This window comes from Amblyomma maculatum, chromosome 3, assembly GCF_055883805.1.
Source record: "Amblyomma maculatum isolate TAMU_Amacu chromosome 3, ASM5588380v1, whole genome shotgun sequence".
Classification (NCBI taxonomy): Eukaryota; Metazoa; Arthropoda; class Arachnida; order Ixodida; family Ixodidae; genus Amblyomma; species Amblyomma maculatum.
This window is the reverse complement of record NC_139346.1, coordinates 219,465,669-219,493,370: the sequence shown is the minus strand read 5'-3', so window position 1 is coordinate 219,493,370 and position 27,702 is coordinate 219,465,669. Positions and strand designations below refer to the sequence as shown.

The following is a 27,702-nucleotide window of genomic DNA, read 5'->3' as shown; positions in this document are numbered from 1 at the left end:
ACGCGAGCCAGCAGAGAGCGTGATGATCTGTAACTACCTCGAAGGAGTGGCCGTATAAGTAAGGGCGGAACTTTGTTACAGCCCACACGATTGCTAAGCACTCCTTTTCGGTAACGGAGTAGTTGAACTGTGCTTTGGTAAGAGCACGGCTTGCGCTGGGCGAGGGCGGCTCCGAGGCCGACACCACTGGCATCGGTGTGAAGTTCTGTAGGTGCAGTAGGGTCATAATGGCGAAGGGTTGGCGGTGACGTCAGAACATTGCGCAGTGTCGCGAATGCATCATCGCAGGCTGGCGACCAAGAGGAGAGGTTAGGGGTGTCTTTCAAGAGCAGTGCAAGGGGGGCTATGATGGTTGCGAAATTCAGAACAAAACGACGAAAGTACGAACAGAGGCCCACGAAGCTTCGCAGTTGTTTCAAAGTAGTCGGTTTCGGAAAGTTAGCGAAGGCGCGCAGCTTCTCAGGATCAGGCAGAACTCCATCTTTACACACATGTCCGAGTATTGTGAGCTGGCGGGCACCGAAGCGGCACTTTTTGAGGTTCAGTTGAAGACCGGCGCGGGTTAGGCAGGTGAAGACCTGGCGAAGTCGAGTCAGGTGGGTCGGGAAGTCGGTTGAAAAAACGACGATATCATCGAGGTAGCATAAACAGATGTTCCATTTCAGGCCGCGCAGTACAGTGTCCATCATTCCTTCAAATGTGGCTGGGGCGTTACAGAGTCCGAATGACATAACATTAAATTCGTATAGTCCGTCTGGAGTAATAAAGGCGGCCTTAGCACGATCCGCCTCTGCAATGGGCACCTGCCAATACCCGGAGCGTAAATCGAGTGAGGAAAAGAATTCTGCGCCTTGCAAGCAGTCTAGGGCATCGTCGATTTGTGGGAGGGGGTACACATCACGACGAGTAATTTTGTTGAGGCGGCGATAATCAACACAAAATCGTATGGAGCCATCCTTCTTTTTAACTAGGACCACAGGTGACGACCATGGGCTACAGGATTGTCTAATTACTCTGCGTTGCAGCATGTCATCGACTTGTTGGGCAATAACACGGCGCTCAGTCGGGGACACACGATATGGCCGCTGATGGAGATGTGGATGAGCGCCAGTGTCGATGAGGTGGGAAACGGTCGTCGTGCGGCCCAAGGAAGATTGCGGGATGTCGAAGGAGGAGCGGAATTGGTGTAGGTCAAGAAGTTGCTCGCGGTGGCGCGGCTCTAGAGCGCTGTCCACAGAATGGTCAAAAAGGCCCCGCTGTAGCGAATCGGAAGCCACACAAGTTGGGGTCAAGGCGTCAACTTGGCAAACAGGGAATGACACATCATAAAAGGCGAACAGAAGGTCCACGGGCTCGATGCGGCCGAGGCACTCCCCTTCGATCAACATAGCGGGAGGCGCAAGAGGATTGGCTACCAGAAGTGTGCTAGCGCCGTTGTTCATGTCAAGGACGACAAACGGCAGCGGTAAGTGGCGGCGGCGGCAGACAACGTTAGAGGGCACAAAGAGGACTGTCGCGGCGGTGGTAAAAGAGGCAGTGAGGGGAACTAGAACAGCGCTAACGGGTGGGATGGTTGTGTCATAGTCTTGAGTTACGAGGAGGACACGGCTCGTGGAGCAGGGCATCAGACGGTGCATCACTCGATTCAATGAGCACTACTTCAGGACTGGAGCAGTCAATGATAGCATGATGCTGGGACAGGAAATCGCAGCCGAGAATGACGTCATGAGAACATGTGAGGAAAACGGCGAATTCGATGATGTACAAGGCTGCAGCAATGATGACGCGAGCAGTGCAGATAGCTGTTGGCTGTATACTGTGAGTGGATGCTGTACGAAGCGATAGTCCCTCGTGAGGCGTAGTCACCTTTCGGATGGAGCGGCAGAGTTTTTGGCTGATAACTGATACAGCGGCACCGGTGTCGACGAGCGCAAGAGTATGAACACCGTCAACGATGACAGGGATAACATTCGCGGGATTAAGACGAGGACTTTGAAATTCTGTCGAATACGCAGTTCATGCCTCGCAAACTGCGGCGGTTAGCTTTCCGGCTGGGTAGTGAGTCGTCGGCGCATTGGCGAAATGGAGCGGCGACGTGGTGATGGCGAACGACGAGGGAGGAAGTCCGGAGGATCAGGGGGTGCTGTTGGAGGACCCGATGGGAATGGAAACTGGGGGGCCAAATAAGGTGGCGCAGGCCGTGCAGCAAACGCCATATTTATTCGGCGCCGGCAGTAGCGTGTAGTGTGCCCAGGATGCCGCAGTGGTAGCAATTAAATAGGCCTGTTGTCTGAAGTGCGCCATGGAGATCGTGCATGAAGCAAGGGGGGAGCAAAAGCTGTTGGTGCCGACTGCATGGGGGGCGAAGCATAGGCATATGCTGGCTCAGGAGGTGGACTTGAAGTAACTTCGGCATACGTGAGACGCAATACTTGAGGAGGAGCCGGCGCGAATGCTGGAGCGTAGCTCAGTGGCGCAACGCCGGACGATGAAATTGTGGGCGTGGGGAACGGCATTGAGGGTGTGACCGGAGTTATTCGGCGCCGGCAGTAGCGTGTAGTGTGCCCAGGGATGCCGCAGTGGTAGCAAATAGGCCTGTTGTCTGAAGTGCGTCATGGAGATCGTGTCTGAAGCAACGGGGGAGCAAAAGCTGTTGGTGCCGACTACATGGGGGGCGAAACATAGGCATATGCTGGCTCAGGAGGTGGACTTGAAGTAACTTCGGCATACGTGAGACGCAATACTTGAGGAGGAGCCGGCGCGAATGCTGGAGCATAGCTCAGTGGCGCAACGCCGGACGATGAAATTGTGGGCGTGGGGAACGGCATTGAGGGTGTGACCGGAGCTGATTGAGGAACAGGATTAGGGACGACTTCAGATACATGCTGCTGGATTGCACGGCGAAGCTCCGAAACAAGGCCAGTTGGTGACGACTCCTTATCATATGGCTGCAGGGACAGTTGTCGCGCGGCCTCCTGGCGTACAAAAGCCTTGATGTCTTCAGAGAGGCTAGATGACTCCTTCTCCGCGGCTAGTTCAGCGAGTGATGCATGAGGCTGGCGAATCAAAACACGCTCCTTCCGGAGCTCGTCGTAGCTTTGACAGAGGTCGTAGATTTCCTTGACCATAGTGGGGCCTTTCGCGGTGAGCATGTTGAAAGCGCCTTCATCAATTCCTATGAAGACATGACGTATCTTAACGGCCTCGGTCATGGTCGGGTCAACGCGACGACACAGATCAACAATGTCCTCAATGTAACTGGTGAACGTTTCACCGGGCAGCTGCAGTCGCGACCGAAGACGCTGTTCCGCGCGGAGTTTTCAGACGGCGGGGCGGCCAAAGACATCAGAAAATTTGGTCTTGAAATTCGCCCAGGTGGTGAAGTCCGACTCGTGGTTTCGAAACCACAGATTAGCGACGTCGCTCAAGTAAAATATGACATTATTGAGCTTACGATTGTCGTCCCACTTATTGTGACGGCTGACCCGTTCGTAAGTGGTCAGCCAATCGTCGACGTCGTCATCGCTGCTTCCACTGAAGGTAGCGGGGTCCCGTTGACGAAGCGCACCTGTGCAGGTGACGGGAGGAGGTAGGGGCAATGAAGTCGGCTTCGTCATTGGGGTAGTCAACGTTCTGCGGCGAAGTTTCAGGGATGGATACAGGGAACCTCAGATTGACCTCCACCAAGTGGAATGTGGATTTAATAGTTGTTTTGAGCGTCTAGCGCTGCCAGTAATTCGGGCACAGAAGGTCGAATTGCCAGCCGCAGGGCACAGCTTCACCGCGAGAGATGGGCGCTGGAGACAAGCGATGGTGATGGCGATGCCGCAGCGTTTTTCGTTCTTTGTCTTCTTTACAGCTTGATCAATTACTATTTTTCCTGCGTTGACAAGTTGTGGCTTAAGCAACTTTTCTATGATTATCTTCGCTGCGTCAGTGCCGTGGTCCTTCCTTTATTTATTTTATTTATTTATTTATTTATTAGAACCTCAAGGGCCCCCAGATGGGACATTACATGAGGGGTGGGCACTTGAACGGCGGTTAACAATGGTTTTTGTGAAGTGATTACAAAGATGATGAGGCTTCTTCGATGGCAGTCTTGAAATGAGCAGGGTCGGAGATTAGGGCAAGGCTGCTGGGAAGGTCATTCCAGTCGCGAGCTGTGTGCACGAAAAAAGACTTCTGGAATGTGGTAGTGCGGGCACGATGCGGGATGACGCTGTTAGAATGGCCTGTGCGGGATGGTCGACGTACAGGTTGGATGAGCTGGCTGTCACGAGGTGAACTATGAAAGAACTTGTGATAAAGGCAGAGGCGTGAAATTTGGCGACGGGAAGCGAGAGAAGGAAGTTGAAGTTGAAGCTTTAATGCAGATATGCTAGAATATCTTGAGTAGTTTGATAGGATAAAGCGAGTAGCACGGTTCTGTACAGATTCAAGAGCTGTGGTAAGGTTAGTTTGATGAGGATCAAAGATAGCACTAGCGTATTCAAGTTTAGGTCGCACAAGTGTTTTGTAAGTTAACAGTTTTAAGGAAGAAGGAGCCATGCGTAGATTACGACGAAGGTAGCCAATTGTTCGGTTAGATGAATTTATTATGTGGTTGACGTGGTACGTCCATGATAAATCGCTAGTGAGGTTAATACCAAGGTATTTAAAAGAGTTAGTGGAAGTAACGGCAGAACCATTAATTTTATAAGCATGCGGAGTATAATTTCGGCGGCGATGGAAAGAAAGTAGTACTGTCTTTGTAGTGTTTAGAGACATTAGCCACGTTGAGCACCATTGGTGTATGCTATCATTTTGAAGGACAGCAGTGTCGTCGGTGTTAGTTATAGGGCGGTATATTACACAATCGTCCGCGAAAAGGCGTATGGTAGACATTACTGTGGAAGGCAAGTCGTTAATGTATATTGCCACACCGCTGACCATCTTCTGGCGCCACCAAGTGGCCGAATGTCTTGGCACGTGGCTAAGCGTCATCCTCGTCTCTCTCTCGAGTTTTCGCTTAATTAAAAAGGGCCAGCTCGGTTGCTGTGCTGCTTGCTACGTGTGTTGGTGACATTTGGTGGATTGTGCAGGATAAGATCCCATGTACGTTGCCCCCGAAGACGTCAGTGACGCTGCTCATCAACGCGTGGACGCGACTCCTGTCCATAAAGCCAGCCGTCGCCTGCGAGGCCTACAACCTGAGTTTGAACCGCTGTCCACCCCGCTACGAACCATGACATCCACGACGAGCAGCCAGACAAGCCAGCCTTCCAGCAACGCCCCACCGTTCGTCCTTCTCGCACCGCGATCACCGCCATCATTTCATGGTGACCGGTTAGAGGATGTGGAAGACTGGTTGGCCAGTTTTGACCGTGTGGCTGCATTTAACCAATGGGACGACGAGCGGAAGCTAATGAATGTGTACTTCGCGCTGCAAGACTCGGCCAAGACGTGGTTCGAGAACCACGAGGCGTCCTTTGTCAACTGGGCAGCCTTTCGCCGTGAGTTACTTACAACATTCAGCTCAAGTGCACGCAAAGAAAATGCAGAGATTGCAATCCGTTCAAGGTCTCAACAGTCAAATGAGAGTGTGGCCATGTTTGTCGAGGACATGATGCGGCTTTTCAATCGGGCCGACCCTACCATGCCTGAGGCAACGAAGGTACGGTACCTCATGCGCGGGGTGAAGGAGCAGTTGTTCGCTGGCCTCATTCGCGACCCCCCAAGAACTGTCGCAGATTTCGCGAGAGAAGCTACCAGCATGGAACGTTCCCTGCAGGAACGGAGTACCCAATACGGCCGCCAGGCAAGCGTAGCGGCCACACCCTGCTGCTCGTCCGTGCCAGCAGCCAGCGGCGAGGCATTGCGGGAGCTTGTGAGGAGCATTGTACGCGAAGAGCTGCAAAACCTCCACTTGAATGCTCCCTCTGCAAATAATTATTCTACCGTGGACGTCATCCGTGATGAAATTCGGCGAGCGGTGCAGCCACCACCAGCACCACAACCGGAGCCATGCATCATGACTTATAGTGATGTCTTACGTCGACCTGCTCCCGAGCCAAATCCATTCAGTCCCGTTGTCGGACCACCGCCTCGCTACATGCGCCCCGTCGAGCAGCAACAAGATCTGCGCCCCGTCGAGCCACAGCAATACCAGCGTCCTGCTATCAGCAAGGCGCACTTGTGGCGCACGCCCAACAGACGGCCGCTCTGTGATCACTGCGGCGAACCTGGTCACATTCTTCGCAATTGCCCATACCGGAGAATAGGCCTGAGAGGATTTCCACCAAACGCGCCTCGACCCCGCTATGGCGAAAGACCACAGGAGATTGAGGAGTACCTGGCTGCTAACGAGATGCAGCCAACGTCACCACAACGGCGGTCGCGATCGACATCTCCGAAGCGTTTTGCTTCGCCCACTCGGTACTCTTCCTCTGGGCAATTCAGAGGCACGTCCCCTCACCGGGAAAACTAAACACGGCGACCTCCGGGGGTGGGGCCGCCGCTACGTTTCAGATTAAACAGCCTCCACCCGACGATTTGACGCGACGGCCCGAGCGGCGACGACCCGATCCGATAAACTTACCGACGTGCTGCGAACGCATTGTTTCCGGGGAAATTTTTGTAACCGCCGACAGTTGTGATGTGACCGCACTTGTGGATACCGGCGCCGATTTCTCCGTCATGAGCAGCCAGCTAGCCACGACACTCCGTAAGGTTCTGACGCCTTGGTCTGGGCCAATGATGCGTACCGCCGGTGGTCATGTAATGACGCCGATTGGCATGTGCACTTGCCGCATAGAGATCTGCGGTTTTACTTTCACTGGCACATTTGCCGTATTACAAGAGTGCTGCAAAGATCTGATTCTCGGCATGGATTTTCTTCAAGAGTATGGTGCGGTTATAGACCTTCGGGAGCAGCTCATGGTATCGTTTTCAACCAAGCGAGCCGTTGATAGCAACACGGACTTCCGGAAAACGATGTTGCGCGTCTGTGACGACCACATAACGATCCCTCCGCGTGCGAGCAAGTTCGTCACAGTCGAATGTGATCATAGCACCGGCACGAGTGGCATTGCTGAAGCTAACATGTCACTGCTTCTAACTCGACAAGTTTGTGTAGCTCGGGGCCTTGTCGAACTTGTCCATGGCCAAGCCAACGTGCTAGTGACAAATTTCACATGTGAACCCCAACATTTGACGGCGAACACGGCGGTCGCTTATTTTGAAGAACTTGGATAATGTACAGGCCAGTACGCTTTAACCAACACGTCAGACCCCGACAATGCGACGCCTACAGCCATTCAGACTGATGTGAACCCGCACCTCTCGCCCAGTGAGAAACGCTGCATAGATAATCTTGTCAATTCGTTCCGAGATTGTTTTGCATCAACCTCCAAGGTCCGACAGACGCCACTAACGAAGCACCGAATTATAGTTGCCGATGACCAACGTCCACTATGTCAGCGTCCTTACCGGGTGTCTTCAAAAGAACGTGATGCCATCCGCCGCCAAGTAACAGAAATGCTCCAGGACGACGTTATCCAACCGTCGACGAGCCCCTGGTCTTCGCCTGTTGTCCTCGTCGCAAAGAAGGATGGAACCTTGAGGTTTTGCGTCGATTACAGACGCCTCAACAACGTCACGAAAAAGGATGTGTACCCCCTGCCACGCATAGACGATTCCCTCGATCGCCTTCGCCATGCCACATACTTTTCGTCCCTTGACCTCCGCAGTGGATATTGGCAAATAGAAGTTGACGAGCGAGACCGTGAGAAGACCGCTTTTATTACGCCAGACGGTTTGTATGAATTTAAAGTGCTCCCGTTTGGCCTGTGTTCGGCCCCTGCCACATTTCAGCGAATGATGGACACTGTACTCTCTGGTCTGAAGTGGCAGTCATGCCTCGTATATCTCGACGACGTTGTGATTTTCTCGGACACGTTCGACGAGCACCTGAAACGTTTGCGCGCTGTCTTCGAGGCCATCCGATCTGCCGGTCTCTCTCTAAAACCTGAAAAATGCCACTTTGCTCTTAACGAGCTGAAATTTCTCGGCCACATTGTCAGCGCTCGTGGTGTTAGCCCAGACCCAGAGAAGACGGCCGCTGTCTCTTCATTCCCTAAACCAGCGGATAAACGAAGCTTGCGTCGATTTCTCGGCCTCTGCGCGTATTATCGTCGCTTTGTTAACAATTTCTCCAAGATCGCTGAGCCTCTGACCCGCCTGACAAAAGACGCCGAGCCGTTCTTTTGGGGCCCCGACCAGGAAAACGCTTTCACGGAACTCAAGTCCCGTCTCCAAAGTACGCCAATACTTGGCCACTTCGACGAAGAGGCCGACACGGAACTGCACACGGATGCCAGTAACGTTGGCCTCGGTACGGTCCTTGTTCAGTGGCAGGACGGTGCAGAACGTGTCATTGCTTACGCCAGTCGCACTTTGTCCCGTTCCGAAGTTAATTATTCAACTACCGAAAAGGAGTGTCTCGCTGTTGTGTGGGCAGTCATGAAATTTCGTCCGTATTTGTACGGTCGTCCGTTTCGTGTCGTGAGCGACCATCACTCTGTGTTGGCTGGCAAACCTGAAAGATCCATCGGGTCGGCTTGCTCGATGGAGCCTTCGGTTGCAAGAATTTGACGTTACAATCGTGCACAAGTCCGGCAAGAAACACAGTGATGCTGACTGTCTGTCCCGCGCCCCTACTCCCTGCCACGCGGACGGCTCCGACGACGATTCCGTTTTCCTTGGCGTTATCGCGACGTCCACCTTATCCCAAAAGCAGCGGGCTGACTCCGAACTTTTGCCCCTCATTGAATACCTCGAAGGAACCGTGTCATCTCCTCCTCAGCTCTTCAGGCGCGGAGTGTCGTCATTTTGCCTGCGTGATGGTGTGCTCTACAAGAAGAACTACGGTCCAACAGAAACTGCTTATCTGCTTGTAGTACCCACAACGCTACATGACGAAGTTCTTCGTGCGTGCCACGATGACCTTTCTTCCGGCCATCTCGGGTTTTCTCGCACATTGGCACGGATACGCCGAAAGTACTACTGGCCCAGGCTAGCTGCCATTGTGCACCGCTACGTCCGTACCTGCCGTGAGTGCCAGCGGCGGAAAACACCACCCATTAAACCAGCTGGGCTCTTACAGCCTATCGATCCCCCGAAATTTCCATTTCAACAGGTCGGCATGGACTTACTGGGCCCATTTCCGAAGTCCTCCATGGGTAACAGGTATATAGCGGTTGCCACTGACTACCTTAGCCGCTACTGTGAGACCAAGGCCATTCCACGTGGTACCGCAGATGAAGTTGCGCATTTCTTCATTCACAGCATTGTACTCCGTCATGGTGCGCCAACAGTCGTCTTAACTGACAGAGGAACCTCGTTTACGTCGGCACTCACTAGTGAGGTACTTCGACTCAGTGGCACCACCCACCGCAAGACAACAGCCTATCATCCTCAAACTAATGGACTGACTGAGCGGCTTAACAAGACAATTGCCGATATGATTTCTATGTATGTAGACGATGATCATGGGAACTGGGACCGAATTCTGCCGTACATCACGTTCGCATACAACACTGCACTCCAGGAAACAACACGCTTCACTCCATTTCATTTGGTTCATGGACGCGAACCCTTGACTATGCTGGATGCCATGCTTCTTCCAGATTCTGCTCCCTCCACTGCCGTGGGGGCTGACCAATTTATTCGTGACGCAGAAGCTGCACGCCAGCTTGCCCGACAGCGAATTCGGCACCAACAAGTACACGACGCCCAGCGCTACAACCTGCGACACCGAGAGGTGACTTACACGCCCGGCGACCAAGTCTGGGTATGGAGCCCAATACGGTTGCGAGGGCGCTCTGAAAAGCTTCTGCGGCGATACTTTGGACCTTACGAGGTGCTCCGCCGCCTCAGCGCGGTGAACTACGAGGTGCTACCACAAGGCACTGTACGCTCCTCTCGGCAGCCGAAATCTGAAATAGTTCACGTTGCCCGAATGAAGCCCTATTACAATCGGTAAACCAATTCAGGATCCAAACCAGCGCCAGAGACTTTCCCGTATAACTTGCCCCGCTTTTCGACTATTCCCCTACGCTTGCGGCATCGGGTCGATGCCCCTTGGAAGGGGGGCAATGCCACACCGCTGACCATCTTCTGGCGCCACCAAGTGGCCGAATGTCTTGGCACGTGGCTAAGCGTCATCCTCGTCTCTCTCTCGAGTTTTCGCTTAATTAAAAAGGGCCAGCTCGGTTGCTGTGCTGCTTGCTACGTGTGTTGGTGACAATATTAAGAAAAGTAATGGGCCCAGGACTGTGCCTTGAGGTACTCCTGAAAGAACATGCGAGTAAGTAGATGAGAAGCCGTTAGCGAAAACGAATTGCATGCGGTCTGTTAAAAATCTTCGGATCCAGTCGAAGACAAGCGGGTGAAGATTTAAATCTGACAGTTTAAGTAAGAGGCGGGAATGGGGTACTTTATCAAATGCGTTCTCAAAGTCCAAAAATAAAGCATCAGTTGGGATATTGCAGTCTAGATTGGAATGAATATCATGCAGGAACAAAGCTAGTTGGGTTTCACATAAGTGGCCTTTCCGGAATCCATGCTGGTTTGGATGGAAGAAGTTAACTGAAGTTAGAAATGTAGCGACATTAGAGTATATGATGTGCTCCATGATTTTAGAGCATACACTGATTAGTGAAATGGGTCGATAATTACCTGGCGATGATGGGTCACCTTTTTTGAAGATTGGAATGACCTTCCCTATTCGCCAGTCAAGTGGAACGGAGCCAGTATCAAAAGATTGCTGAAAAATGAGTGAAAGAATAAGACTGGAAACATGTTTAGTGTTTTTCAATACTTTGGAAGTAATTCCATCAATACCACAGGAAGATGAACATTTTAGCGAATCAATAATATTAACAATACCATGCGGGTTGAATGCGATGCTGTCCATTGGTGGATGTGGCAATGGTGGGAGGCTGGGAACATCATGAGACTCTTCGTTAGTAAAAACTGAACAGAATGTGTAGTTTAATACATGGGACACGTCAGATACGCCTACTGACGAGCCGCTACTGTCACATAGTGAAATATTAGTATTTTTGTCAGGGTTAATTGTTTTCCAGAAGCGCTTTGGGTTGGCTCGTAACATTTCAGGGAGGGTATTGGAAAAGAACTGGCGTTTAGTTTCGGCAGTAAGATCGGAGTATTGCTTAGCAATGGTGTGGTATTTGTCCCATGCACATTTAGTATTAGATAACTTGGCAGAACGGAAAAGGCGTTTTTTCTTGTTATTTAAACGTTTTAATGTTGTATTAAACCAAGGCGAGCGTGTTCGTTCTGTTATACTGATGGTAGGGATGTAAAGTCTTATCAAGCGCAACATTTCCGATTTGAAGAGAGACCAGTTCGACTCAACTGAACAAGCTAGAAGAGAGCCCCTCTCGAAGTAAGGCAACATAAACTAGCGACATGTACGCTACAGTGGAATGCAGCGATGTACGCTCCACTAGAATTTGTTATATTTGCACGCAAGCGCAGAAGTCTTAGGATTAAAAATGGGGAGAAAAACGAACGCCACACTTCACCAAGCTGCAACAAGACATTGCAGCTAAGAAATATGCATGCATTTGACCACTCGAGCATACGCTCGTGACGCTTATTGACCGCCGGCTTTACGAGTAACTGTTTCACAAGCAAACAAAACTATCTAAACGAGCACAATTCGTAAATTCTAAGTAGAACGCAACGCATTTTGTGAACACGACCAGAACACCAACACTCCGCTTCGGTAGTAAACACAGCACCTAATTTGTGAAACAATTCGGACATACCTTGCGGTCAGTCTTGGCTGAAAAACCAGCTAAAATTGAAAGGCTACATGACATATTCGTAACAAAGTTTTCGTCAATGTATACGCGCAAAAAAACGAGAGAACCGCGCCAGCGGAGATACGCCGCGAGCGGGCTGGACGATGCATTGACGCCTAAAGCGTGGCCCGCATGGAGCGTTTTTTGCACGCGAAAACGCGTCGCACGCCCGACGCCAGCGCCGGCGTCGACGATTTCACTCCCGCATGGTCAGCATCCGAGCGGCTTTTTTTTTGCCGCCCAGTTGCGCGACGCACGCGCCCCCATCCGGCCGTGCGTCGAGGTCGCGCACATCTTGTTTTCCCTGTCGCCGCGAGCTTCAAGTTGTGGTTTCCCCTCTTTCTTCTGGGTCAGGTGTGTCAAGAAAACAGGCACAGGCATCACTTCCAACAGCTATGTATCTAAATGCAGAAGCCATAGCACAAGGGAGGTATCGGAGGTCCGCTGACAAGTCTAGCAGCTCATAAACAACCTCCGAGCTCAGCGTAAACACTCGTGGCCCCAGCGGACGGCCCACCTTCACCGAACTCTAACCTAAAAACCTAAAAGAAAAAGGAAATGCACGGTGCCCGATGCCCGGACCTTGCTGTCGTCGCCTCGTGCGTGGAGCGACTCAGAAAGACTACATTGCTGCTCGGCCGTTTCGGCCGAGAGACCCGAAACCCTCGGCGCCGTCGGAGCGCCAAACCTCCGTCGTTCTTTCCAGTCTCGCGAGCTTCCCTCTCTCTCGGCCGGCGTGGGCGTGGCTCCAACCGGAATCACGTGACGGCTGCTCCGGCTCTCATTGGCCCTCTGCCGCTGCCTACTTCCGGCGTCGGCGCGTCGTCGGCGTTTTTCTGTTCAGCCAGATCCCGACGATTTGGCAAAATCGTCCTCTCCGGCGGCAAAAAAACGCTCCGCTGCCGTCGACGCCGGCGAATCGCCCGGAAAAACGCTCCATGCGGGTCACCCCTCCTAGGTGCGTACTGCCGCCTGGTGGCGCTTGGAGGAATGGACGAACTTACAACCGTGGCCTCCGAGATCACCCTCGCGCGCGTGTTTCTCTCCGGCCGTTCCAATCGGCGCGCGCCCCAGCCAAATGTTGTAAGTTTGTCAGTTCCTCCAGGCGCCACCAGGCGGCAGTGAGAGCCTATGCGTTATAGTGTTCCTGTATATGCTCCCGCAGGGAGCATATACAGGCACGGCCGGTCTCGAGGGAGAGCGCGTTTCTCTCTTCTCTTACGGCCTCGCCAATGGGGTCTGTTTCCACCGCCCGCCGTGTCTCGGTGGGGTCGCCACCGCCCCACTGCTGCTCCTCCACTACAGCCGTTCACGCGCAAGGGAAACGCGCGCTCGCTCTTCGCTCCGCCCGCATCGGTTGCAACCGGCAGGTCCTGATATTTCACCCCTTATGGCTTTTAGGAAGAAGCCGTAATCAGCGTCTGATTTATCGTGTATGAGCAATAAAATAGTCAATAATGCGCGCGCGCCTTCGTCAGTGCTGTCGCGCACGGTTGAATGAAGTTTCCGGTGCACTTACATCACCACTTTTTGCCCCTAAATTTTTCACAAAACTATATGTACCATTTTATGCCGTGTGCCTTTGAAAGCTGTAAGCAGGTATAGCGCGACCTGACGCTAGTGCTTGGCAAACTGTTCGGTGGATATTCCAAGTATTCTGTCAACCGCTGGCGTTTTCGTTTAGAGCAAAAGAGGCACTGACGAAAATTCATAGCACGTCTCAGATTCAGAGTAAGGAACAAAAATTTACGCATACAGTTAAAATTTCAGTTGTCTAGTGATGTGGGCTGTTCTAGCTTCGTTTAAAACAAAACAGTAGGTTGAAAGACAGCAGATGTATACGTATAGTCTCGCGACTGACGCACACGTAGACAGATCAAGGAAATGGGCATAAACAGATATGCATAATTGAAAAGAGTAGGTTGAAAGACAGCAGATGTATACGTAGTCTCGTAGTCAGTTTAATACCAGTGATAAAAAAAAACATTTTATCAAGAAAATGGGCATAAACAGATATACATAATTGAAAAGAGCAGCAAACAATAAAAAAAATGTCCTTCAAAGTTAACACATTGCACTCATTCATCAAAACGGTACATGCGGATAGAAAATTAGTCTCAAAATCTTTCTGGACGGTTTGCGCACATAATTAAGGAGCTGGCCTTTCCTTACTGTATGTCACCTTCTTAGCATAATTGACAAGAAGGAGTCTGAGAAATTTCTCACATATTAAAGAAGCGGACCTTGTCTATTGTCAATGCCTTCCGGACAACTCAGCAAAGGTGAGTTCTCAAGTTCTGGCTGGATTAAGATTTGAAGGGCTTCAAGGACATTTATGTGTGGTAGGTGCACGGCAGCTTTTTCAAAAAAAGACACAACCTTGTCCAAGAGAGCTACAAACTCTGGTTTTGGATAATGCAGTCCGCGAGAATCTTGTCCTCGCAGAATAGTGTACATGAGGCTGCTTCTTTCTCTGGTTTCAAGAAGGATAGCACTAGCGTCACACCCGAAGTCAATGATTAACTTCACAATGTATCCAGCGACGTAAACTAAACCAGAATACGTGACAGTGCGTAATGGGATGACAGGAGATACCATCACTTATTTCAGTTCCTCGGTTACTGATTGCGGCAGAACTGAAATGATTTCGTCGCTGTCGACACTAGGTGCCTAGGCGCGCAATACAGCGCGACATACAACTCCTATAGTCACCTCTGAATAAATAGCACAGAGAAAAGCTTTTATATCCATTATTGAGGAGTGTCCCTTGAGTAAAAGTGGCGAATGTGTAATAAGCAAAGCATTCTACCAAAATAATGGGGCAGCGATTGCTCTCTAAGGCAGGCATTACTGCATAGATAGTTACAAGGAACTATTAGTTCAAAAACATACTAGAAAAAGACAGAAAATATTGCTAGGAATTAGTGCTTGAAATAGATTTCATGTTTTTTCATGAAATAATCATGATATCATGTAAACACTTCATTAAACCAATGTTTATTTGCAAAATTTAAATAATGTTTATAATACAACACAAAACATCTGCTGGTCTATAAATTATAGCAAAATTGAAAACAACACTTAAAAGCGTTAACTCTGACGTTATGCTACTAATACTTTATGTCAGGTAAACATTGTGAGACTTACATTACATTTTTATAAAATTATTTTCATCTTCGGTGTTACCTCAATGGTTTCTCATCTAGCGCTTAAAGACTGTTTTGCCATTGTTGCTGTTATGTTTGCCTTGAAGAAGCTTCGATGTGATCACTGGTCATTCATTTTTTTATTCATCTTCTTGTACAGGCTTGGGCAAAAAAATCAGATTAAAATGAACAAAAGTAGATACCATGCCGCAATACATGTCATATGCTTGTCGAGCGTTTGCTGAGCGACAGTATTTTTTAATATAAAGACTCCATTCACGTGTGTAGCACGCTGACAGGATGCCGCTGCAGCATCTACTTTCTGTAATCTTTCATTTAGGGGCTGCACTCACCACGAAACCCGCGGGCGACAGCGCGAAACCAGGCAAAAGCCACCCGCCGCCACTGAAGCAGATGCGGAGCGAACAGTGAGCAGGTCGCGCCTCTTGCGGCGGCGGAGAGCGTGACTCAAGGAGAAAAATTCCCATTGTTCACGCGGCGATTGAGAAGGCCGTAAGAAAGAGCGCGCGCTCTCTCCCTCGAGACCGGCTGTGATACAGGAACACTAATGCGTTAGGGTGCCTCGATGTAGCGCGCCGCCGTACAGGGTGGAGACACCGCCTTCGACGGCGCCATGTTGGGGCAAGCTCAGATACGGCGGGCTATGGAGCGTCGGTCCAATTTCTTGTTCAGCACGCGCTTGCGCTAGCAGGCTCAACTGTGTACCGTTTTTACACACATACTCGCAATCCTGGGCGCTTTTTTGCTCAAAAAAAAAATGTGAAAGCAACTACTGCTTGCTAGCATGCATAGTTCTAAGAGGAAATTATCAAATTGGAGATGGTAAGCATTTACTCTTTCGCCGTCACGGATGTTCAAATGCGGTTATTTTGACGACTGGCTGTTTTATAAAACAATGCATTTTGCACTGCCGGACATGAATGAGTTTATGAGGTGCATAACATTCAATTGCGTCTATTGCTATAGATCAACAACCATGTGTACGTTTCAGGGAGCCGTATATCGAAAATAATTTGTATCGCAATGGCCCATCGTAAACCGTAGAAAAGACATAGCAAAAAACGATGCGTAAATCAACCTTTGACACGTGTCGCATGCTGATGCACACGGCATTTTATTCCAAAACAATCCTTATTAAGACTTTGAAGCTGATTTTAGATGCATGCCTAGGAGACATCTTTTAATAAAAGTTGGCGCCAGCTACAGTTTTGCTGCCGTACCCATCATTCGATTTTTCTGGCTGACTTAGCCAACTGAAGTAAATGCGCAAGCGCATCGTCCCAAACCGCTCTAACAGTCTGTTCATAAGCTTTGGGTATCCCGCGCAAAAATTTTTACACGCAATCAAACAATGTCGGGACAGCTGTTGACTTGAGGAGCCACCGTCCATACACTGTGTTTGCCCTCGAACTGGCGCTGAAATGAGATAAGCGACGAAACAGTCATTTTGCGTATTTTGTAGTGTGCACGCAAATGAATGAAATAATAAAAACATTATGGAAACAATGCGATACAGCACTAATTCGGGTGTCAGGCGGTCAAATTTAGCTTTACCTAAATTTGGCTTAACATCAGACGAGTACTTGCGGGGACAACAGGGTGTGAAAATCGCCTCGCGATGCGTAATTATTATACAGGGAAGGAAAAGCTGCATTCGGGATGAACTGTTGTACTGCGCAAGAACCTTGCTTCCTCACAACCGCGCTTTCACAAGATGATGCCGCTACACTTTTCAGCTCACGAGAGCAGTTTCTTTGAGACTTGTCGAGCTGCCAATCATATGCTTAAAACGACCTAATTTTCGTGAGAACCCAACTTTTTATATTATTGCGAATCTCAAAAACCTCGCGTAAAACTGCTCCTGTGTATAATTAAAAAAGAACGGCTTCAGGGAACCTGTTATCTCGGTTTCGCGAAATATTGTACTAACGATAAGCCCACTTGCCAAATTCCAGCGCGGCCAACTCACGGGGTGTTTTTTTTTTTTCGACCAAAATAATTGTTACAAACTGCGTCTCACTTCCTACTCTGTCGCGAGATGACATGCCATCCGTCGCTCTCCAATGTATTATTTCCCGAGAAGAACAGAGGAAATGTAATCTGTGTGAATCTGAAGCCTCGGAGGTTGCCACCAGCTTTCAAGATCGAGTGTAAAGGGGAGCGATCGAAAGGGCACAATGGTGCATTCCCTTGACAAATACCACGCTCGACCTTCTCCACATGTTCTTGGTGCGGCTATGAACACAGAAAGGCAGAACCTCAACAACAGATATTATTGTGTGACACTACGCGTATGATACTAAAGTCGAGTGTCACTCACTGAAAGTTACACTAAATTTCCCCGAGTGACTACAACATAAGCAGACGCAATTGTCCATATATTTAGCTTATAAGCCCTCACGTACGCTGAAAATTCAAAATTCACAGCGCGCTACTCGCGATGCCAGGCAATGCGATGCTTCGACCTGCTTCAACGTTGAAGACAGCAGACCAAAATCTGTTGCGCACAACTAGATGGGGAAGCCAAAAACCGCACAAAGCTCGTGATTACAAGCAGATGGGTGAAGCGGCGTGAGATAATGTCATTCCAAACAGAAGCGCGTAACTGCGTTGGGCGAGTACAAAAATATCTTTTAAAACGATTTCGTGTAAACAGATACAGACCGCAAGAAAGACGACACGCGCACATACGCAAGCGCTTGTGTGTGTTTGTCATCTTTTTAGTGGTCTGTGTCTGCGCTAGACCTTTTTACACGATTGAAATGCTATTCGCTCAAAAAAGTTATGAATGTATAAAAGAAGCAGTGGTATTGTGGCTTACTTCGCAGTCTTCACGCTTCACTTTCGCGTCCCATACATTTCTCCGTCTCTTATCCCATGAAGAACGAAAACATCTGGCTCCTTTTTTTTTCTTTTTTGCTGAGCCAGCACACAATGGAACACAACAGCCTGGCATGCTAGTTTTCGCGACTGAACACAGTTCAATCGCCCAGCACCCAGCGCACAGCACAACTGCTTCGGACACTCCGCAGCAACGGCCCGAAGCGACTTGCCCCAAGATGGCGAGCGCGGCGGCACGAGGCATGCCAAAGGGTGTCACCACCCTGTACGGCGGCGCTGGTATCGAGGCACCCTACTATGCGTCGATGCATGGCGCCCGCTCGCGGCATATCTCCGCTGGCGGTTCTCTCGTTCTTTGCTCGTGTACATTGACGAAAAATTTGTTACGAGCGTGTCACGTAGCCTTTCATTTTTAGCTGGTTTTCCAGCAAAGACTGACCGCAAGGTATGTCCGAAATGTTTCACAATTTGAGCGTTGTGTTTACTACCGAAGCGGAGTGTTGATGTTCTTGCTGCGTTCACATGATGCGTTCCGTTCTACTTGGAATTTCCGCATTGTGCTCGTGTAGATAGTTTTCTTTGCTTGTGAAACAGTTACTCGTCAAGACTACCTAGTGTAGGTGGTAGTCTTTGAGTGCCTAACGGTCACCCGTGAAGCCGGCATCAATCAACGTTACGAGCGTATGCTCGAGTAGTCAAAGGTATGTATGTTTCTCAGCTGCAAGGTCTTGTTGCAGTTTGGTGAACTGATGAGACATTCGTTTTCCTCCCCATTTTTATTCCTAAGGATTCTGAGCTTGCTTGCAAATATAACAAATTCCAGTGGAGCGTACATCGCTACATTCCATGTGTAGCGTACATGTCGCTAGCTTATGTTTCGAGAGGTGCTCTAGCTTTGTGCACTAAGAAAGGATCACGCCACTGAAACAACGAAGATAATCATAGAAAAGTTACCCTTCACCTTTATCGACCTTTGTTTTTATTACGCAAGCTAGCCATAAGGCATATTGTAAAAACACATGTAAATTGTTTTCCGTAAGGACTCTATCGAACTTGCGTGCTTACGATCTTCCAAGGTTGCTTTAAAACCGTGCGAGAAAAAAAATAGCTATCGTGACATGCATCTAAGTAAGCAATAACCATGTAGCTGTGGCGGAACCACTTAGAGAATTGCATTCGTGCGATGGATGTTATGTGAGTCGCCGCACTCGTAAATACTGTATTTAGAGAGTGAATGAACTCGCAAATGTACGGCGTGTATATATACACTGACAAAAAAAAAAGACTCGGAACATCAGCAGAGAGCGCCAGAGCACGCATGCATGCTTCGGGCAGGCAAATGCAGCTTCGGGTAGCCGCTGCCTAGCTTTGCGCATGTGGGCCTTATATTATTAGTACTTTAACGATAGCGAAATTATTGGCTGCCGTCTTGCCCGTGGCATTTTAAAGCTGGCAGCTCGACAGTGGTACGAGCGCAAGCTGAGAAAACTCGTGTTTTATAGTTTGCGCCAAGCTGCGGCGGAACACTTGATGCGTAGGTGGCGAGCGCCGCGGTGAGGCGAAAGACGCTGCCACGCCCCTTTTCAAACATTCTCTCCGGCCGATGGAACGGCCGGGGAGAAACGTGCGCGCGGCGGTGATCTCGGAGGCCATGTTACAACATTTGGCTGGAGCGCGCGCCGATTGGAACGGCCGGAGAGAAACACGCGCGCGGGAGTGATCTCGGAGGCCATGATCAGGCGCGCACCCTTGCGACGGCTGCTACTGGGTGCCGCCACCAGTCGTGCGGCGAGCAGTTGTGATAAATGATCGATAATTAATTAACTAGTCATTGTTTCGTTGTGCGATTTGGTAGGTTGGTTCATTATTACCATCACTACCAATCGTATCATTAGTTGGACCTCATTGGTGTTAGCTAGGCGTCGCGAACACTTCCGTACACAGACATTTTTGTTCACAGGCACTTCCGTTCACCGGCACGAACGATGAGGCATCAGAGGCTTTCGCCTCAAAAACTAAGGGCAGCTCTATGAGCTGACACGCTAACAGCAACACGAGCTCATAGCTCTGCTTACTTTTCCAAGCCAGGGCCTGCCGCTACCACTATCGTAGCTTCTCCGAGCGAGAACCAGAACAGAACCACCGATGGCCGCGCTCTTAAATGACCAGCGCAGAAACTTCTAGGCGCGGAGGAGCAGCGGAAACAGCTTGGCGCTGCCAAAGCTATGGCTTCCCCCTTCGGCTCGCTAGTAGACCTGGAAGCTAGTAGAAGCCATCGCCAGCGGCCTTCTTAATGACACCAAGATAGGAGGAGGAGGGCCAGGTCCGTGCGAAGGGATGTACGCGTGAGTCAGCCCATGTCGACGAGGGCGAGGAGGCACAGCGCGGTGGCCGAGATTGCGCAATCGGTCGCGTCGCCGTCTGGAAGCTGCTCGAACTTTCCATCTTTCTGCGGCGCGCGCGCCGAAACATTAGAGAATAGGCCGCCGCGGCCTTACCATGCCATTCGAGTTTGTTCTGTGGTCCACATTTCTTCCTTTATTTGCTCCCATTCAATCCTATCCCTGACAGTTTTCTTGACATTATAATTTCAAGCCGTCTTGCTAGACCCCTAAATCTATACCCCATAAGTGAATAGAAATAAGTAAATTAATGAAATTAATTATTTATTTTCGAAGAGAGAATGAGGGCTCCTTGGTGGCTCAATGGTGCTATATGTCTTGCTGCTTTTCGGTGCTATATACGGTAAGAGGTCTGCTTGGCCTCAGCCGCAAAGTATCAGAGCCAAATCCGAACTTACGTGTGTGTATGTGTGTGTCTGCCGTTCTTCGGATAAAGTGGAGCTATGAGACACAATTCCCGGAAGAGATCTTGCTGTTTCCTGCGCATGTTCTATGCACTTAGTCGGAGAGTTTACTCACGTATTGTGCATGGCGCGTGCAGAGAAGGAGGTGTACCATATCCCGCTGCTGACGCCAGCGTTTGCCGAGAAGCTACTCCAGGAGCTGGACCACTTCGATGGCTCCGAGATGCCCAAAATCAGACCCAACATCCTCAACAATTACGCGGTGCGACAAGAAGAAATTGCAGTTTTTTTTTTGTTCTTGCTCCCAGTCTTCTGCAGGATACGTTTAGTTAAAGCGAAAACACACGTCTCGTACAACCGAGAAGGCAGATAAGGTATAGGAGCAGAAAGCGTAAGCAGCACAGAGATCTGCGAAGAACGCTTCGGAGCCTGTCGCTTGACGTTAAGAAATATGATTTGCGTCACTTATATTCGGCGCATGCAGTTTCAGGACTCCGTTATTTGTTAGCGAACACTCAAAGGGTGGGAATGCCACGCAGACGGTGCTAAGCGAAGTGGGCTTCGACGAGCGGTTCTTGAGCCCGCTGTGCGAGCACTACTTGACGCCCCTGTGCCGTGCGCTTTTCCCCGGGTGGACGGGAGAGCGCTTTGACTCGCACAATGCCTTCACCGAGGCCTGCGAGCCGGGCCACGAAAGCCGACCCGGTTTCCACTACGACAACGCAGAGGTGAGCTATGCTTACTTGTGAATACTACAGGCTGGTATAGAACCAGTGAGTAGAAAACAGAGAAATTATCCGGCTTTTGTAGTTCGGCTGTAGATAATATTTTATTTGTGTAAAGGGCGCTGCGAAATGCATTGTTATCGTCGTGTCGTTATATATTGATGTCGCACTACACACTCGAGTAATAACCATAGGTGCAGTCGCGTTTGAACCTGGGCGGGTAATTCTGGTTCGTTTTTCGTAACGGTACCACAGGTAACGCAATGCAGGCAAACACGCCCATAAACTTAGTGGTGATGAAAGCAGTACGGATGCTTATGTACATATAATTGTGTAGGTAGGATTCATACATGAATAAAGGCATGCATGGCAAGGACAGCGGATGCTGAAGATCACTGGCATGGCCAGGCTGAGTTAGGGCGGCTTTGTTGAGCGCAAGTTCACCGAGAAAGGCCTCCTGCAGAGCTAGGACCTAATCATGAGCGCAGCCATGTCCCAACAAGTTATCACGCCCAGGCAGTGCTCAGCACTTGACATAGCCCGTCGCAGGTGACGTTCAATGTGTGCCTGGGCAGGAACGAGTTCGACGGGGGCGAGCTGTTCTTCAGCGACATGCGCGGGCGTCCCCTGGAGGAGTGCTCGAGCACGCGGCTGCGACGCCAGAAGCCCGCCTGGGCATTCCTGCACCGGGGCCAGCAGATGAGCGGCGCCCTGTCCACGCTGGGCGGGCAGCGTGTCAACCTGGTGCTATGGCTGCGTTCGTCCGAGCTGCGCAACCGCCGCTGCCCGCTCTGCGACCGACCACCCACTCTGGTCGAGGCGGCCGACGGCGGATACGGGGACGGCTTCACTGCCAGGTGCTTCGTCGATTCATTTCCCTGGTGTATATCGCTCACTCATCTCATCAGTTCACCCTTGCCGGTCATCATAATCAGCCTAAGTGAACGTTCGCTGTCACGTCGTCCCCCTAAACATGCTTATTCCATCAGACACCTGCCGCACCCTGCTGTGTGTGCATGCCAGGTGCTCTTGGAATTCACTCAGTTGTCCTTAAGATCATTTGGTCGCTTTACACTTTGCATGGCCAGTATAGCTCATGTCAATTCTAGGTCGCAGCTATCGATATATCTCGTGTTTATTCCCTCACCCGATCTGATGTCTTCTTTCTCGGTGTTAAACCTACTGTTATCGTTATCCTGTTAAAGCGGGGCTTCATATGGCAGCACAACGCGCGTCGAAGCAAGCAGTTAGCAATTGCAGTATACCATTGTTCATCCTGACGTCTGGACTGACGGATCTTCTTTCTTCCAGCTCGGCGTCTCAAGAATTGGCCGTGCTGAAAACCCCGCATTTTCCGCTGAGCCGACCGACAGTTTCCAGCAAGCGGCGGGAATCCGTCGACGTTGGTGCTCAATAAAGCCGGTCCGACCACAGTGCGTGTCATGTATACCGTGCGCTGTCCGAGTATGCGTGAATAGCACCACCATGACGGTGGCCCGGTCGAGGAAAGCAGGAACCACAACATCGACGGAGGCCACGCAAATTGGACAGGTGCCCCGTTAGCGAAATACCATACGACATAATAGAAATAAGAACCCGCTTTTGTCAAGCCGTGCCTGCGTGGCCTATAGGATAGCGTGTTTTGTGCAAGGGCTCGCTGAGTCCAGTTCCCATCTCATCCTCCCATCTCAAAGGAGAACCTAGAGTTGGCAGCTCATGCCATGTGCTCTCGTGACGTCACACAACGCGCCGACCAATCAGTGCACGGTCATGTCAACTACCGCCTGCCGGAGCTATGACTTCTTGCCGACAACGTTGGATTTTATGCACATTGGACATTCAACGTTATTCCATTAAAAAGGTCAATGCAGAATTGTATGAATTCCGCAAGGTTACTCCATATCGCCGTTCCGCTTATTTTAAAGGCGGTTGCGAATTGGCGAAAGGCTGGACCGCCGCGGCTCTGGCTGAAAAATGTTTGCGCGAAGAGTATAGACTGTTTTATCATGGGCGCTGCCGGATGGATGGATGGATGGAATATAGGAGCGTCCCCTTTGAAACGGGGTGGTAGCAGTAGCTACCATGCTCATTTTTCTCCCTATATCTTAATTATTGATTTAGATTGGTTAACTAAACCATCATTCTATTTCTTATTTTTTTTTTGTTTCTGCATTACTAACATTATGTCACTTCTCTGCTTTTAAGCCACCAATCTTCCAATCGTTTTTTGCTAGTTTCCACCGCCGGTTTATTCACCCGGCCACTGGTATCTCTAAACCCCAGAGCTTCAGGAACAGTAACTGCGCCTGCATCAACTTCCGGGTGGATACCATTACATTCGAGTATAATATGGTCAATTGTTTCACTGGAGTTACCCCATACAGCACATGCGTCATCTTGATTGTTAAATTTCTTTTTATAGCTGCGCGTTCTAAGGCACCCTGATCTAGCTTCAAAAAGTAGGACACTGCCTCTTGAGGTATCAAAGAAAGCTTCCTTCCTGATCTGCTTTTTCCACTTTCGGTATAATTCCACACTGTTTCTTCTCCATCGAATTTATCCAATTTTTACCTTGTGTGTTTTTCACCTGTTGCTTAATGCTCTTTATTTCTCCGTCCTTGTGACTAGCATACTTACTAGTTAGTTTCCTAGTTCTTTTCCTCCATTGTGAGTCAACGCTTTTTAAGTACAGGTATTGTGAGCCTTCTGTGAACGTTCTTTAATTTGTACATGCCATGATCTTCCTCTTTCATTTGTACATACCATCATCATCGTCCCGCGGCGCCGGCTCCGGCACGCGCCTAGGTTTTGTCATCGTAGTAAAACGCCAGACACGGCATCCCTTGCCTTGCCGTCTCGACCTTGCCGTCTCGACCTGGCCTTCTTCCAGAGTATTTAAATACTTTAGCTACCCATCTGTTACTGTCCAATTTCCTCAGGCGTTCCTCATATAATATTTTACTCTGAGCTTCTCGCACTTCGAAAGATGCCCAGCCCATATCTCCCTGCACCGCCTCATTGGTGGTTTTGCCGTGGGCACCTAGTGCTAATCGTCCAACGGCTCTCTGATTTATTTTTAATGTCGACTGTACCTCTGATTTTAGGCACAAAACCGCATTTCCGAAAGTAAGTCCGGGCACCATAATTCCTTTCCAAATACCCCTCAAAACCTCATACCTGTTGTATCCCCACAATGCCCTATGCTTCATTATCCCGGCATTCCTTCGTCCTTTGGCCTTAAGTGATTGCTCATGCTTTACAATGTATGCCAATCCTTCGTTTACCCATACCCCCAGATATTTGTATTCTGCTACTCTGGGTATTTCATGGCCTTGTATTTTAAGACTCTGAACAGTTGAGCCGTTGAAAATCATCAGACCCGACTTAACTGCTCTAAAACTGAAGCCTAGAGCGTCCCCTTCGTTTCCGCAATACTTAACTAGAGTTTGCAATTCTTCCAGACTCTCAGCTAGCAGCACAATATCGTCTGCATACATCAAACCGGGGAGGCGCTGCTCTACCGCCTTTCCACCTAATCTATATGACAGGTTAAAACCTAGGTTACTGTCTTGCATCCTCCGTTCCAGGTTTATCATATGAAGCATGAACAGCAGCGGTGATAGAGGACAGCCTTGTCTTAATCCTTTGCATACTTTGACATCTCCCGTACTTCTTATCCCTTCCCATGTAATTTCTACTCTGTTATCCCGGTATATTTCCTGTAGGAACTCTATTATCTTATAACCGATACCTTCTTCTTTTAATATGTTCCACAGGAGTTCCCTGTTTACGTTGTCGTACGCCCCGTTTATGTCCAGGAACGCCAAATACAAAGGTCTATTTTCCACTCTAGATATTTCGATGCATTGGGTAAGCACGAACAGGCTATCATCTAAGTGCCTACCATTTCTAAAGCCGTTCTGAAGTTCTCCGAGTATCTTGATGATTTCTACCCATGATTGCACCTTTAATTTCACCGCCTGCATGGCCAACCTGCGTAACAGATGTTATGGTAATCGTCCTGTAGGATTTTATGGGCATCCTTTCTCCTTTCCCTTTCATTTTACTCTGCCGCCAGCTGTCCCGAATTTGCTTATTCATTATGACTGTTTCCACAGCTTTTAACAACGTTTCCTTACTTTTTGGACCAAGTTCATTAATCAGCTTGATCGGAATTCCATCTATTCCTGTAGATGTGTTTCTAGGAATATTTTTTTCTGCCTTTTTCCAGTTTAGATTGGTCAATTCTAAGCTGCTTTGTATTCTGCTACCTTGTGTTGCTTCCTGATTTGCGGAGATTACCCTATCGTCGCTTTTAAATTACTCGGCTATAACTGATGTAATGTAGTTCACTGCGTTGTCTCCCTTTAAACAATTTCCCTCGTTATCTTGAATCCAATCTTGCTTTCTTTGATTCTTTTTCCCTAGCCAGCTTATAGGGTTCCAGAATTTTCTTGCTCTGCCTCTAGAGGCATCGTGTATGTCAGCCATCCAGCGATCAGTGGACTGTTTTATTTTACTTTGGACAAGGGCCTGTACCTCAAGTTTCTTTTGTCGATATGATTCCCATTTTTGGTCGATTTCCTCCTGAGATACCTGCGCTTTCTTTGCCACTCGATGTTCCCTTGAAGCAGCCCGTCGTTGTTCAATAGCTTCCCTGATTTCCTTATTCCACCAGCTCCGTGGCTTCCGCTTTCCATTCCAGCGGTTTGCTACTTTAATCTCCTTAATTTTCCTCCTTATGAGTAGTTCTACCTGTTCATAATCCCAGTCTTCCATGGGGCTTTTGTGTATGTGGCGCCATCCAGCGGCCGAGTTATAAACAACCGCCATGCTGGTATGGGGTCCCATCCGCGAAACAGGCGACAAGCAGTGCAAATCGGCATTTTGGAGCTTTCGCATGCAAAGTTTTGCTTTCTGAAAGTACCTAGCTGAAAGAAGAAAAACATTCAGTAGCAGCGAAGCCATTCAGTCAGAAATGACAAAACATTATGCTCTAGATCAGGTCGGCTGAAGGCAGATGTGGAACAGAGAGGCGGCGGCGCACCACTGGCCGCGAGGGCAGCTTTCCATTTACGTTTTATTCTTAAATGATTTCTCGAGACGGCTTATCATAACAATTTGAGGAAAGAAAGAAAGCGAATGTAGGCGTTTCATGTCACGTTTAGGAGCAATGCTAATCGCGCTACATTTGTTGGGTCAACCGATCATTCATATACTCTTTACTGCTTGAGCGGCGACTGCGGAAGTTCCCACACCTCCACCGGGGTTCTATTCTTAAGTATCCATAATCCGATTCGGATCCATTTACTCTACCCTGGCTACATTTGTGGGATGACAATCAGGCAAGGTGTTCAAGCGTCCACTACCAGGCAATGGGATTTCAGCATTGCTTACATGACTCAACCACCTGTTTGCCGATATGTGCGGGGAGTGGCGATGACTTGTCAACGGCGGGAGCTGCTCTGCAATTTCTCTGACTGGGCGTTAGTCGCGTTTGTCTGACGCTGCCGTCATGCTGACATCCAAATACAAGATAAAATGGACAATTGATATCTATGGAATAGAGACCTTAAATTATGTCCCATAATGACCTTATCGAAAGCTGCTTTTGTCAACAATTATATAGTTAATTTTTCGTTCCAAGGTTTGCTCACTGCAAGCGATCGCTGCTATTCCTATGATCATATTCCCATATTATCGGCAGCAAAATCTTACGAGATGCGTGTTTTCAAAAAAAAAAAAAAATATATATATATATATATTTTTTTGGGCAACAAGCGGATGATATATATATATATATATATATATATATATATATATATATATATATATATATATATATATATATATATATATATATATATATATATATATATATTGAGCTGTTTCACAAAATAAGTTGACAACCTATTTATTCGTTGTCTGACAACCAAGTATATCGTTGTCTTTAAGTGGGACAGGTTCTTTCATACTACTTGCATTTACCTCAGGTGACTGAATCGAAATAGTTCTTTACCTGGCGGCATCTCGTAAATATTTGCCGCAAGGAATATCATCCGCTTGTTGCCCAAAGACTGCCATTGCTGCACGGGTATTCAGTTTTTCCGGTCCCTACTCTACAAACACAGTGTTCGGAACTCGCACGAAAGGCTGCCAAAGCGAAATATTTTCGGTTTGGGCTTGAAATTCAGAAGCTGCTCGTCTTCGCTCAATTGAGTAAGTTGCAAGTGGAGCAGTGTAGAGCGACACACGCGCATACCACCGTTGTTAATCTTTTATCTTCTGTTAAT

The 27,702-nt window shown here is 49.1% G+C and overlaps 1 protein-coding gene across 1 annotated transcript in view; it reads left to right on the top strand.

The window, feature by feature from the left end:
- LOC146197746 (2-oxoglutarate and iron-dependent oxygenase domain-containing protein 2-like) overlaps positions 1–22,847 on the top strand; it is a 49,268-nt gene extending 26,421 nt beyond the window's left edge. The window contains exons 5-8 of the mRNA XM_084596513.1: positions 20,822–20,946; positions 21,224–21,412; positions 21,959–22,266; positions 22,721–22,847. Coding sequence (XP_084452639.1) covers positions 20,822–20,946; positions 21,224–21,412; positions 21,959–22,266; positions 22,721–22,826 — 728 coding nt within the window. The 3' untranslated portion in view covers positions 22,827–22,847. The remainder of the gene's footprint in view (positions 1–20,821; positions 20,947–21,223; positions 21,413–21,958; positions 22,267–22,720) is intronic.
- The last annotated feature ends 4,855 nt before the right edge of the window (positions 22,848–27,702 follow it).